The sequence below is a fragment of the Atractosteus spatula genome, chromosome 17, assembly GCF_055471065.1.
Source record: "Atractosteus spatula isolate fAtrSpa1 chromosome 17, fAtrSpa1.hap1, whole genome shotgun sequence".
Taxonomy (NCBI): Eukaryota; Metazoa; Chordata; class Actinopteri; order Semionotiformes; family Lepisosteidae; genus Atractosteus; species Atractosteus spatula.
The window spans coordinates 6067758-6082502 of NC_142722.1; the positions used below are offsets into that span (position 1 = coordinate 6067758).

At 43.4% G+C, this 14745-nt stretch overlaps 1 protein-coding gene across 3 annotated transcripts in view; it reads right to left on the minus strand.

Annotated features, from left to right (window-relative positions):
* The window catches only part of cltcl1 (clathrin heavy chain like 1), a 37705-nt gene extending 23300 nt beyond the window's left edge, over nt 1–14405 (minus strand). For 2 of the 3 annotated variants that reach the window (XM_088935552.1, XM_088935551.1), the window contains exons 1-4: nt 14031–14404; nt 4445–4652; nt 629–897; nt 156–317 (exon numbers count right to left, since the gene is read on the minus strand). In XM_088935552.1, the coding sequence (XP_088791678.1) occupies nt 156–317; nt 629–897; nt 4445–4652; nt 14031–14072 (681 nt within the window). In that variant the 5' untranslated portion in view covers nt 14073–14404. Of the gene's footprint in view, nt 1–155; nt 318–628; nt 898–4444; nt 4653–14030 lie in introns of all 3 variants that reach the window. The other variant, XM_088935553.1, reaches the window with a different exon arrangement.
* Between the last annotated feature and the right edge of the window lie 340 nt (nt 14406–14745).

Genomic DNA, 14745 nt, shown 5'->3' on the forward strand with positions numbered 1-14745 from the left:
TCCAGGGTTTCAGGACACGAAACAATGCTTCCTCATCTTCAAAAAGACCTTGAAAATACATTATACGATCATGCATGATTTTGCACAAAATCAGACCTCACTCACTCCAGCCGGTGGGCGACATGGCTGGTTCTTTCCGCGCGTGAATCTTTTACCTTGCCTCCAGCTTGGCTTCGCACTGCAAAGCAGAACAGGGTCGATGGCTTCGCGTTTCCTTCAATCTTGAACTCTGCGAAGGCCGCTGCATGCCCTTCGATTGGCTGTGACACTTTCCTGTCGACGGAGTACAGCTGCATGGCTCCCACCACACGGTTTTGCTAAGAAAAAGAAAATCACGTTTCATAATGTGAAAATAAAACATACTACTGGTAAGGAACACGTCATGTCACCACTGCTCACCCTGGACCGTAATTGGTAATAGTTCATCAGGAGCTTTGCAGCACTGCCTTTATTTTGAATAGATTCCAATTGGTCTGAAAAATACAACTTTGAGAGGGAATTGGGTGTCTAAAATCCGACTTTCTCACATCGAAGAGGAATCGACTGTTTTGCTTCCTGCTTTCCCACGAACACCTGGGCTTCTCCGAGGCTCCGCCCCCCCCCCCCCGGTCACATGACCCACAGTCACCTGCGCAGAAATGCCGATGAGCAGGAGCCACTTCTGCTGCTCGTCGGTCCTGTAGTTGATGATCTGGCAGCCGGCGAGGCTGGCGTGCCTGTCGAACACCTTCGTGGGCTGCGAGTCGCCCTCCATGCTCCAGTGGTACACGGCCGTCTCCGTCACCAGGGCGACCGTGTTGACAGAGATCCACTTCCAGAACATCACCTCCTCGCTCATGGTGTGGGCCTTCATTTTACTCTTCATCTCGATGTTAAAGATCTGCAGAGTCTTCGCAGCTGCGGTGCGAAAAGCAGTTTTAACCCGTATGTCACTCTGTCCTCTGTAAGTGAAGTTAACAGCACAGAAGACTAAGGTATCTTGAGGTTCCTCTCATTTAATTACACATTAACACTTCCCAACAGTTTAAGTACAAATACTCAGAATGCAAACATTAATAATAATAATGTAATCCCATTATTCACCAATTCTCGACAAACTAGAGTGCCCACCTCTCAGGGCTTTGATACTGTACATACCAAAAGTGCAAACAGCCAGACAAACAGTACACATGCTTTGCTGAATGAACTTACGGCTTTTCCTCCAGTTTTATTTACTTTGCAGCAGATGTCTCGAGTGAACAACGCATTGGATTGGAATGACACAAAAAAATTAAGCAAATTAAAATAACCCCTCTTTTTCAGAAACTGGTGAGGACAAGTAAAATGTCATGCATTCTCCAGAGACAAACGGATGCATGTTTCTAGCTGATGCAGAACTGAACTATCCTTCTCCTTCCACAGTCAGAATTAGCCACAGCATTCGTCTCCCTGACATACTGTCCTGCAGGAACTGCTCACCGACCTAGGAGAGAAGACATCGGCTCTCTCACTCCATCTGAAACGTCCCCCCATAACCCTGTCCCCTGGCTAGGGATACTGGAGTCACTACTGAGTCTGCATTGATATCTGGGGTATACTCAGGCTTAAAATAAAACGTTTTCACCTTCACAACTGTACACGTATTTGCGTGTGCCTTTCTCCGACTGATGTGGAGGAGATTAAAGTGACATTCAGACATTCACTGACATTCAGAGCTCCTTGCAGTAATGCTCTACTTGCTGTTGTATATAAGAATGTCATTGATTTGCTGCAGTATAAGCAGAATTCAGCTGCTTTGGTCGTGACTAAAACGACGCCATTTTCTATGTTTACACCTCTTCTAGCATTGGTGCGTCGTCTCTGTGTGGAGATCAGAGCTAAATTAAACATTCTTTTGCACAGTTCAAGGTCTGTATGATCTAATGCCTCCTTACCTTGCTGTGCTGCTCTCAGGCTACACTCCCATCTTGGTTTGCTGTTAATGCTCTCAGGACTCTGGGCTGCATCCTTCGGGCGAGCCTGTATTCTGCATGTGCCCTAGCCGCATTATTAATTGTGACTCAGTCGGCATTTTTAAGTCGAGACAAAAACCTATTTTCATGAATCGGCTTTTAGTATTGAAAGATTCTATTTACCTTTCTATTTTCTAGGGTGTATTTTTCCATTTTATTTACAGCGCTTTGAGATGTGTACACGTGAAAGGCACTGTGGAACAATTTTCTTCTTACACTACCGTTTCCAGGAAACAACAGAGCTTCAGTGTCAACCTGAGGACAGACGCTGCCATTACGGACATTTCTTAGTCCTGCTGAAAACTGACTTAGAGGCAGGCGTCACACGCTTTGGACCGCAGTGTAGCACAGACCCTCAAGTTAACGCATCCTGCCCGATCCTGGGAGAAGCCAGGTGGTTTCACACATCACTAAAGGCTCCAGGCCACAGCTCCCAGTCAGCACGTGGGACGGTTTGGCTGTAGGACTCCCTCTCCCCTCCCAGAGAAAGCGCAGAAGAGTCTGCTAAAAGCACATTACATTTAACACCCGACTACTCACTCACAGCTGGCGCATTCGCGATGCCTGGAGTTAAAATTATGTAAGAGTCAACGAAACCACATTTCAGACACATAAATCATTTTACAATAAATACTGGCAAAGAACTAAGAAACCTCATGATTTGAAATATTGCCGCTAAAATTAAATGAACAGTAGATGACTAAATATTAGTTGGCAACAAAACGTGGATATGAACCTGATAATTCAAACGCGGTTATGAAATACATACCTTACAAGAAATAAAAATAAAACACAAAAAAAATGGTCAAGGATGCCTGTTTTCACACAGTATACCAGCTAAGTAAGAAATGATTTGTATCTGATAATGCATACCACACACAACCTTCATCCGTTTAACATGAAGCATACACCAAAGCATGCTTTTACACGCAAAATTCTCATAAAAGTATTTCAGAGCTTTACATAAACACTGTATATTGGTCTGGCATGAAGTTTAGGAAGCTCTGAACTGGTTCAGACTGCTGTATCAATTTTGACTTTTAGTAGTTTTGTAATATTAAGTACCATTACTTCTTTAAGTCATGTCATGCATGATTTGGTACGTTTTATTAATGAAAACAGTAAAAGAAAAAAACACATTTGAGTGCAGATGTTAATTTAATACTGGCTGTCAGCACGGCAGATAAATGGATACTCTAAAACCTTACTTTAATAGAAGGAAATTTGGGCTTTTGCAGATGTTTGTTGTAAAAAAGTTGAATTTTGACATTTTTGCCTCAGTTTTGACTTTTTATAACAAGCTGCAGTTCAGAGGCAAACTTGATACCTTTTTAAGGCAAGGCATAGAGAGCATTGCTGCACCAATTTACAGTTTTAAGGTTGTAAAAGACTGATAAGATGTCAAACCCTTTTGGTGTATTTTATAACATTTGTGGAACCAGTTTTATGATTAACCTCAGGATTTATTATAAATACTCAGGATTTAATTCCAAACAGAATTAAAAAAAATTGCATCCTTAAAGCACTGAGTAAATATTTCATCCACTGAAAATGCTTTCCATCTTAATTGTGATCTGCTTTTATGAGATAAAACCACTATATGAACACAACAGAAACAAAATCCACAGTTTAACTCACCGTCTGTTTAAGACAAGAATGCAGGAAAAGAAGTAAAGAGTCAGTAAAAGAACAACAAGTGGCACATCAAGCTAAGATACTTGCAGAAATCAGAACAAGTATTTTTTTTTGAGGGGCCCTTATTTGTAATCATTTAAGTGCAACAACAGTCCATTTCCATTGATGTTTCATCACTTTGATACTGACATTTTAGATTCACGTAATTACTGAAAATGGCATTAATCAAGCTTTAAAGTCCCTCCCCCCCCCCAAACACTTCTAGAAAGGTTAGGCACATACAATAGAAACAAAAGATTTGTGTTAAAGTCCTACAACTGTCGGGTTTCTACACTGGGCATTTTCAAAAGTCGTGACCAACGCATCCCTGCACCACAATGATTTTAAACAACCAAGGACACTTAAGAGACTTAAAAAGAATTAAACTTCGTTTAGGGCGTGAATACATAACCTAGAATGTATGCAGTGCAGCCTTTTCATTGAATCTATGCTATTAAAGAAAAATAATGGGATTCAATTCACTCATAAAACCCTGAATATTAGTCTAGCACATCCCCGCGGTAACTGACAATTTGAAACAGATTTGTTTGAATGGCCCTAACGTTAAAATTTAAGATGCTCGGATCATATCCCGGTGATTGTAACGGCTGACTGAAAGTGAAAACAGAACTACAGGGAAATCTGTCCGATGGAACGGGATGTGCAAGGAATCGGTTATCAGGGAGCGGTTTCCGGCGCTCAGCTTCCGCAGTGAAGTCCTAACTGTGGCTACGGCGCCCAAGGGCTTGCCTTGCAGCCGCGCCAAGGAGGAGACCCACCTTTCAAGGCGATGACCTTGCTGGCCGGGTTCATGATGGCGCTGTCGGCGGAGATGGGCCGCCGGATGGGACTGGTGGGGTCGTTCATGTCCACGATCACCACCTGCGCCTGGTCTCCGACCTTCTCCCGGACACAGATAAACTTGTCGGACTCCATCGTCAGGTAGCTGAAGCCGATGTTGGCCGGGTTGATTCCCAGGTTCTGCAGCTACAGGGAGGAGGAGAACAAAAAAAAAACAACAACAAACAAACAAAATCAATCTAAGCGAATTCCAAATCTGGCCGGTTACACAACATCAGAGATTACAGAGGATGTTCTGCATCAGCACCAGCGGAGCATTAATAAAATCCTAATCATAAGCTAGTGCATCCGGTTGTTGCTGCTGCAAGCAATATTTCCCGCACTGATCACTGGTTATTCGCCCTTCTCACATGAGACGTTTCGGAATGTGAGCCCAGGCCTGGGTATGAATTTAAAACCAAAATGAGATTGGATGTGATCCTGTCTTTTCCCTCTGTGCCTTTGCTGTGACAGACGAGCCACAAATGTCTTTAAACACGGAAATTCCCATCTTCCCACGAAACGAAGTGACAGTGCTAAGTGAACTGAGCTCGCAAACAGGCACATGTTTAAAAATTCAAAAAGAAAATAAATGCTTTTATTAAGTCTTAAAGCACAGGTCGGAACGTCTCCAGCACTTTGAAAGATGAGCATAATGCATTTAGTGTTAAAGCACAGCACAGCAGCAATTATGACTGCTGCTTTTATATCAGCTCCATCCTCAACATACAAACATTCCACCAATATATTCTGCATTTCTTGCCAGACATTTCTGGACAAGGCTAACTGAGGGAAAGCTTAGTTTGACTTTTTCCTTCAGTTTTATAAAGGGACAACGTTCTGCTGGATTTGGGGTGTGCACTTGATACTCTGTCTTTACTGAATAACAGCAGTAATCGTCCCAGGCAGGATCCTGCATCGCTGCTTTGACATGACTTAATAAGATCAAAACAGCTCCTTTAACCTTTATAACATGAAAGAAAGGAATGCTGGCAAATGTTTTAAAAGCAACACTGAACGTCAACTCAAGTTTAAAACCCAACAAACAAGAAGGTAAACGTAATACACAGCAAACCTGGCAAAACAACGCCCAGTAGGCCGGTTTATTTTCATCTTCTTAGACCATGAACTCTGCTTATACAAATTTCATTCTTTTTATAAACATCACTCTCGTACAGTTTGATTCAACGCTGCAGGAAGTCAGCTTTCAAGAAGGAACAATTTCCTTGCAAGACAACAAACCAATGTTCAACTCTAACCTTTTCTTAAACTGAATTCCAATTAGAAACAGCGAGATGCACTTTTCTAAACTTGTCAAGCTCAGACTCATTAGCCTATATGTGAGAATGAGCTGAATATGAGCATTTACTGGACATACAGTTGTCATAGGAAATATGTTCATGGAATTATAATACAGCCTGTGTGTTCATTTGAAGGGGGATGTGACCTTAACACACTTCTTTGGGCCTTAGGCAAGGCTTGCTGAAGCATGAGCTGATCAATATTACAAACTTAGAAATACCGCATCTACACCAATAAATGTACGGTCCTGTTAACTCCTTTAAAAAAAAACTAGGAAATGAGGTGACTCTAGTATATCTAGCATAATCTAGTACAGTCATTTGAAGCCTGAACTGTTTAATTTTGATTTAGCAACACCATCAGGGGAAAAGCACTTGGATTTCAGCTGTTGCTCAATCAGCTGGGCTTGCTGAGTCACACATACTGTACACTCTACAGCCCCCACCACCTCGCCAAACCCCGACAAGCACATCGCTCCACACGCCAGGACTTCCTCCTACAGCCCAGCCTCAGTTCAGTACTGGGAGACATGGGAAACAGGCAGTTAGGTTACACACGTCAATGGCTAACATTACAGGCAGGTTTCCCCCTTAAACATGACCAATACAATAATGGGAATTAGCAATTCAACACATTAATTCAAAGCAATAAATGCAATTAAACTATCACAGCACAAATGACAAAAGCTAGCAAAAGGACCAAGTTTCAGAGCTTGGAAATGGGGCACTGCTTTAATACAAGCAAATGCCCAGCAGGACGAGCACACAGAGTCAGGAGCCAGCAGAGAAGCCATGTGCTTCCCCAGCTCTCTCCAGCACGGCCAGCTCACAGGACTGACCATCAGAGCCCCCAGCTCTCTCCAGCACTGCCAGCTCACAGGACTGACCATCTGAGCCCCCAGCTCTCTCCAGCACTGCCAGCTCACAGGACTGGCTATCAGAGCCCCCAGCTCTCTCCAGCATGGCCAGCTCACAGGACTGGCCGTCAGAGCCTCCAGCTCTCTCCAACACTGCCAGCTCACAGGACTGACCATCAGAGCCCCCAGCTCTCTCCAGCACGGCCAGCTCACAGGACTGGCCATCAGAGCCCCCAGCTCTCTCCAGCACTGCCAGCTCACAGGACTGGCCATCAGAGCCCCCAGCTCTCTCCAGCACTGCCAGCTCATAGGACTGACCATCTGAGCCCCCAGCTCTCTCCAGCACAGCCAGCTCACAGGACTGACCATCAGAGCCCACCAGCAATGCCAGCTCACAGGACTGACCATCAGAGCCCCCAGCTCTCTCCAGCACTGCCAGCTCACAGGACTGACCATCAGAGCCCACCAGCACTGCCAGCTCACAGGACAGGACACAAACCTTAACACCCACAGGCACTGTACTGGTGAGACCTAAGAAATGTGCATATGTTGCAGCATACTGATCTTTTAAACATAAGACCAGAGTCAATGTTTTAAATTTTTCCAGTGGACAGACAAGAATAATATTCTAGGCATATCACAGACTTAAAGCAACCATAGGACATAGCACTGAGCCATTTCATTTTGCTTTGTAGGTGTTGATAATGCGGTGACTGAAAAAGTCTGGCCTTAGAAAAAAATCTATACAAGTGAAAGTTAATAAAGCTTTTGTATCCTCTTAATATACAAATATACTAAACAATTCAAAGCAAAAATTTGTATTTCACTTAGCAGCCACATTTCAAGAACATTACTGTATCATGCTCTGTCTGTGCCAGGAAGCAGATTTAGAGCATTAAAAATAATGACAGAACAAGCACACGCATTTCCTATTTTATCAGGTGAATGATGCCTTTGCAGTAAAAGAATCTCATTACTGTGGGCGGCAGCTATTGAATTATGGAAACTGCCCATAAATCACATGATGTTGACAGCACAGCCTCCATTAAGCAGCTTATTTTTAGTTTTTCAAGCAATTTCCATGACTCCCTCTGATGTTTTTCTGAATGACCATAGGCTATTGTGTCTAAAGACAAAACAACATTTTTATACGTCATTCATCTAAAGAGCAAAGCTTGTACAATTGACCTCTTGATGGCCGTTTTTGCTTCTCCTAATTTTATACAGAAGCATCTCGGCTATCCTTTGCAATGTAATCAAAGGTCTTAATTATTCACAAAAGAGAGTAACATTTCATTTGGGAAATTAAGTGTTAGATACTGTCGATATCTAACGAAGTTAAAAAGCTATTCTGTTTCTCATTTCTTATTGCAATACTTCTGAAGCCCACTGTAGCACAGATTTTAATATTTTTGTAGTTCAATGCAATAATTTACAGTCTGCAGGACAACACAATGAAATAAAAGTGCAATTAGATAGGAAGAATGCTGGGGGATGGCAAGACATTCAGAGATTAATTTAAAAACTGCGGCACCAATAATGCTAATGACGGACAACCCATTTTAAAATTACAGGTGGAAATTTATAGCCTACAGCTCCAGTAGGTCATTGTGGTATTTTTCTTTTATTAAATCCACATATTCCCGACTTACATATTCAAGGCTTTTTGTGAAACTGTTCTTATTATACATATCCAGGGAAACCTCTGTAAACCTAGCCAATCCAAAGTTCATTAAAATATAATTTGTCCCTTTAGATTCATTAATGATTGCTTTAGTAGTGGGTTGCACAAAAATTAAAAGAAGGACACGTTCCTCAATATCCTTTTAATTCCGGAGAGGTTATGACCAGTTCTATACTTGCACTCAGAATTCAAACCTGCCAACTTAAAAGACAAGCAATCATGAAGTCAATCAGTCTTTTTCTCTGCCCTTTAGTTTGTTCAAGGTAGCAACATTCTTGCAGCACAAGTATGTGATCTGCTACATTCTTGCTGCCAATCTGGCCACTTCCTGGAACAGGACCTGTAGCTGCAGAGATGCAGTAAATTGCTTGACAATAATATAAATATCTTGCAAGCTAAACTAATTCTGGCAAGCATACAAGAGATGGTCCAGGCCAGGGAGGAGCTGTCAGACCCTGGCTGTATTTCAATATCTCTAATCTACTGAGAATTCACCCCTACTTTTTCTAGGCATTAGCCGCAGGAAACAGCACAATCACACTTAGGAATTCAAAACCTTTTCGGTATTCTTATTAAGCTGTGACAAGCTGTGCGATGCACCGGTGAACATATGGAATAAACGCGCGTTAGGGAGTCGGTGTAGACCAAACATTTCACTTCCAATCTGCACTACAAGTGAAATACTGGGCTGCACTGCTGCAACCGTCAGAATGAGAAGCAGAAGTCTGCTGACGCAATGAGCACAGTACGCTGCTGGAATTAAAAGCTCAAAAGCAGAAAAACAGCCGAAAGGCCTTTACACAAGCAGTATGTCCATCCATCACTAGCTGACTGTTTGTCTGGCAAGGGCTGTGGCAAGCTGTGGAGGACAGGACAGGGCTCAGAGCACACGACCGCTGTCCCCTGGGCTGGACTCCGGCTACAAGGGGCACAGCCAGCCTACGATTCCACAGTCTCTTCTGTTCAACACGCTCTTCTCCTCGAGCTCAAGTGTTCGATGGTTTCAGCTGACCAGGTTGTTATGATACAGGATATGCTTAAACTGCGTCTGCGGCACGCATGGCCAGTTGCACTGAATCACATCAAATATCAACAGTGGGGTTAGGTTACTGCACAGTGTCTGAAAACTGCTTTAGTTCCATTTTATTTCGCTTGCCCAGCTTTGGCGTAGCTCTTCCAGCTATTGCCATTTTATTTTTGACCTTCCTGTACCTACAAAACGGTTCCCTGTACTTCACACAATGTAGACCTCATATAAATTGTGTTAGCCTAGATAAACATAACTGCTAAGCAAAACACAATCATCATGGTTGTGAACTGGCCCTGGTGTGAGTGCGTGTCTCTGTGACCAGCAGGCACCCTGCCCAATCCCACGTTGTGTCCACTGCTCGCCAGGACAGACACCGGCTTCCCTGCAGCCCTGAATTGGATGAAGTGGTTAGAAAATGGATGGATGGATGGATTTCTTTCTCAGTTCTGCCAGAATTACATTCCTCCTAATAAACATACAGGAACACAACCATTTAGGTAAAGACAGCTTCAGCCAGAACCGTGTGAGCAGAGTAAGTGATTCCGACTTGCTTGGTCTCCATCATCTGTATCGCAATGCAAGGTGAAGGCCTGTGTTTAGCTGTGCACCCCATTATCGGCAGCAGCGCAGAGCAGCACTGAGGGTCTGGACTTGGAACTGGAAGGCTGCGTGTTCCGATCCCAGGTGGGACACCGCTGTTGTACACTTGAGCGAGGTGCTTCACCTGAACTGCTCCGGTAAAACACCCGGCTGTGTGAAAGGGTGCAAATATGTAGACTAAATCCAAACATACACCTCTATAAGAGCACAGGAATATCTGCTTGTTGGCTAATATTACTGTAATATGGATTAGTTTTAGTAATCTAATAAATCTATAATCTGTATCACTATAAATCTGTGGGTGGCAAAATCAAGGCAGAGATTATCAGTCATTTAGGCTAAACAGGGAATTAAGAATACTTCAATCAATCAATCAATCAATCAATCAATCAATCAATCAAAGTTTATTTCTCAAATGCACAACAATACAGCGTGCAGCAGTAGTTGCTGGCAATGAAATGTCTTTTCTGCGAGCTCACCGGGGGTGGGTGGGGTGGTTGGATTTTTACCCAATAGAAGTTGAATAAAAAACTCGGACAGAGCTCAATATAAATCGAGCTGCGATGTGTCCAGGGTCTATGCAATACATTATGTCCAAGTAGTGCAGTATGCCGAATACAATGGGAAAAAAAGCCAAGCCATAACTATACTCAGAGTACATTAAGACGATGCCCTGAGTTTGAGAAGGGTTTCTGAATTCCCGGTAACAGAAACGTTGTCCTGGTGGCCACTCTGAAAGGACGGGTATAAGGTGGAACCAAGAATAAACATCTGCTGAGCCCTGGACTGGATGCAAGCGCACAGACACACATACTGTACAATCCCACAGCCAAACAGGGCCGGCCTGCATGTCTTACAGAGGTGGGAGAAACCCGCGCAACCCAGAAAACCCACACATTAACAAAGAGGGAACATGCAAACTCCACACAGACACATGCCCAAGGCCCACAAACCCAGGACTCAGTACTGATGACAATACCGTGCTGGCCACAGATACCAAGATACTCGAATCAGACGGTCTGCAGAATTATTCTTATGAGACTCCTCAATTCAGGATAAATGGTTTGAAAGTGCCATATATCAGTGACAACACTAACGGGAAGAAAGCTGAATAATTGGACACAGCTTGGCAGAAACCAGCATTTGTCACTATCTTGGCTTTCTGGCAAAAGGTCTTTTTCTGGTGATTCAATTTATCTAGTTACGGAAATTTTTCATAGCCTCCTGGATCGAGGTAACGTCCTTGTACAATACCACACAATTCTAAGATAAAACTATATAGTTAAACACACACATTGAATCTTTTTAAACTGATGCAAACACTCACAGGTACTGAAAGACATTCGGGACACTAAACAGTCCCCTGCAATATCCTTTAACTAGTATAGAAATAATAACACAGATTTAGTCATAAAGGTTTAAGAAACACTTTATCAAATCTCTTTGTGCAGCAAATCTCTCTGTATAGCTGGAGTATGTCTAGAATGCAACATAAAAAACTGCCTCTTTGCAACATCACATTATACTGTACTTTGTCAGACATGTTTTTTTAATATTGAGCAATAAGTTCCAGAATTCCGACACTGACCTAACACCAGCTTCTATAAGTTTAAAAAGTATGCAGCAGTCTATAATGCTTCTCAAGACCAGTCAGTAAGCGTGTTGTTTGTACTAGCATTCCCAGTGCTGACAAAAAGAAGGTTCATCTCTTCATCATGTGCATGTGAGAGGGGTAGTCATATAACATCCTAAATGCAAATGAATGAAAATCCAGGATACAGAAAAAGAAAGAAGTGGACACTATTGTCGCTGTGTGCAGCGCATTTGGTTCTGGTGAGGTGCATCTCAAGATTCCATAAAAAGTGCATAAGCAGTAAATTACAAAATTTTGCAATACATTTGTCAAGTAGCTTTTTAACTATGTGTTACATTTAACTGAGCCAAATCGGTTAAATATGTGTTTCTTTAACGACAGACCCTCCTGAATTTTAACTTGGAAACCTCTTCTCTGCAGCTGCAACTGTCAAGTATTTTCAGTCATGAGAACACAGTCCCCAATTCTTCCTGATCAATTCGTCACAAATGTTTTTCAAAGTGTTTTCGGCAATAACAATCTTTCACTCCTTTTCATCAAGTGACCTGACAAAGCCAGAATCTGACTGATCCAAAGCCTGGTTACTACAGTAACAGCCAACATGGTATAGAAAGACCCTAAATTGCAACTCACAGATGCAGGACTGTGCAGGAAACGCAGGTAGCTTAAATCCACAGAATAGTTACAAAGAATTTAGAAATGTCTCCTAACATTAAAACAAGAACATCTCAAATCTTAGCTCGCCCCATCATACAGATTTAGGAATTGTACACAAAACAAGAACCTGTACAAATATACAGATCACCCTAACCTAATCTAGGCTAAGTGCTGCCTCCTCAAATTTGCTCAGTGCTGTGCAGAAGCCTGAGTTACACATAAGAAGCCATAAATCTTAAAAAGCCAAATCCAAACAGGGTGCTAACAAAACCATGGCAACAGTGTACACTTTCTTACATATCGCATCTCCAAAGAAAAAAAAACAATTATTTTCCAAATGAGAAGTAAAACCATACCGCATCACAGCTGCCTAATCAGTCATCCTGCATGACTGCAATGTTACAAATAATTTAAAGGTGTATATACACAGATTTAAAAGTTACGCGCAGGATATTCCTAAATGCTCAGATGCAATTTGAGACCCCGATGGGTCCTGTTCGGTCTTGTACTTGCTGCTGCAGAAGACTGACAGGGGATTTTAGATCATTCATAGCAGTTCCTCCCCTTTCAGGCTGATCCAGACACTCAAATTGGTTTGCAGCGCAGAAAAAAATAGATCAGCACAGATTAGGCATGATACACTGCCAGACAGGACATCAGAAAGACCAAGAGAGCTACTAGTTAAACAGAATAGCATTAACTTGCGATGGGTTAAGAGTAAACACAAGGTGAAACTGCCTACAAACACAACTAGCTCTACAGAAGAACATGAAGTTTGCAAATGACTCGAGGCCGTCTGAGCTCATTTGGCTGTGAGCAGTTCATTCAGTGCTCTTTCAACCAGCAGCCCTCCTAATCCACAGGTTGAATCCATTACAGGGCTTCGTTACAACCAGCTCCTCATTTCTCTGTAACCGATAATCAACGCGATCAATACAGCAATTAAAGTCGCTGGCTGTATCAAAGCACTGCAGTGCAGGATTGGAAGAACCACAGGCTGGGTAGAGCCTGAAGAAAAGCTCTGAAGATCACGTCCCAGTCTGGACAGGAGACAGGGCATCATCCGCTTCAACAACATGGCTGAGTAGCCAGCTCCAGACTCCCACAGTCGTCACACACCACACAGTGCAGAGCAAGTGCACAGCTTCCCAAATAAATACAGCAGGATTTATTTATTTTTTGACAACTATGCCTTTCTGTTTTGATGCCGATATTTACATTTTAAAACAATTCCAAGCATCTGCATGTAGGAACGAGCTTACAACCGACCCTTTTCACGTCAAAACAATGTCCACAATAGCATTTCTGACCAAAAATGCCAAAGGTGGATCTAAGACATTTTTACTCGTATGGACAGGAACAGGCATCAGTGCTGCGTTACTATCCTCCTCACGGAATTGTGCTACAATTAAGATGATTTCTGACCCCGGAGAAATGTCATTCAAGCATCAATGACCGGCCAAATTACTTGCCTGTACACGGTGTACGTTTTCCCCGATATAAGAATAAAGACGTGCACTCCTCAGAGAACACGTTTTTTAAACTTTTTTTTGGCTTACAGCGGTTTCCCACCTTTAACTCCCTAAGATTTCCAAGCATTCACTGTTGCAATTTTTTTACAAGTCATCACCACCCCGATACCAACGCTAGGCCCCTAGTTACGGTAAGATCTCGCCCAGCGCATCTCGCACTAAATCCCTGAGGATGAGAAACGACGAGGAGGTTTTTTTCCCCACACACGTCTTGCTCCGAGGGCAACCCGATGCGTTTTCGTTGAATTTCAGCTTCTCTTCTTGCCTTACCTGCAGATGTTCCTGAAACCTTATCGGCAGTATCTGTGCCATTTCGTCTAGCGGTGTGCGTTATACGGACACAGCTGATCAAAAGGAAAAGGGGAGAGGGGAGGGGATAGGAAACGAGGAAAGAGAAATGTTTTTTTTAAAGGAAAAACAACTTCTTTTTTAAAAAAAAGGAAAGGAGGAGATGTGTTGAGGGGTATTTCGGCATGAATAGCTCAGTCTATCCGGCTTGTGTCTGCGCACGTCTGACTCGCAGAGCTCATTCAGTCCCACCCTTAGCGCAGCCCCGCACTGCGCTCTCTCCTTCCGCTACGCGAACTAGTCCCGCGCCGTCTCGCTGCGGAGAGGATGCTGAGAGACTCGGGGTGCGCGACTGCATCAGGGGCCGTGGGGGGCCGCAGGCTGATGTCTCCCCCCCCACCCCCTGCACTCCTGAAGAGACTCCCTCCCCTCTCGCTCTCGCTCTCCCCGGATGCCGACGTTGCGCAACTTGAAGCGATAACATAAAAAACAGAAATCAATTTGGGATGTCCCCCCCCCCCCTCCTCCAGTGTACCCTTCCGCTCACCCCCCCCCATCATCACCTTTTTTTAACAGCCACATCAGAGCACGTGACAGGTGCCCCCCCCCCCCATCCGTACCCCTTCGATTTTTGCAAACTCAGTCCTGTGCTGCGTGCGGTTACCCTTCAGCGAATAAAACCTTAGCTCCACATACA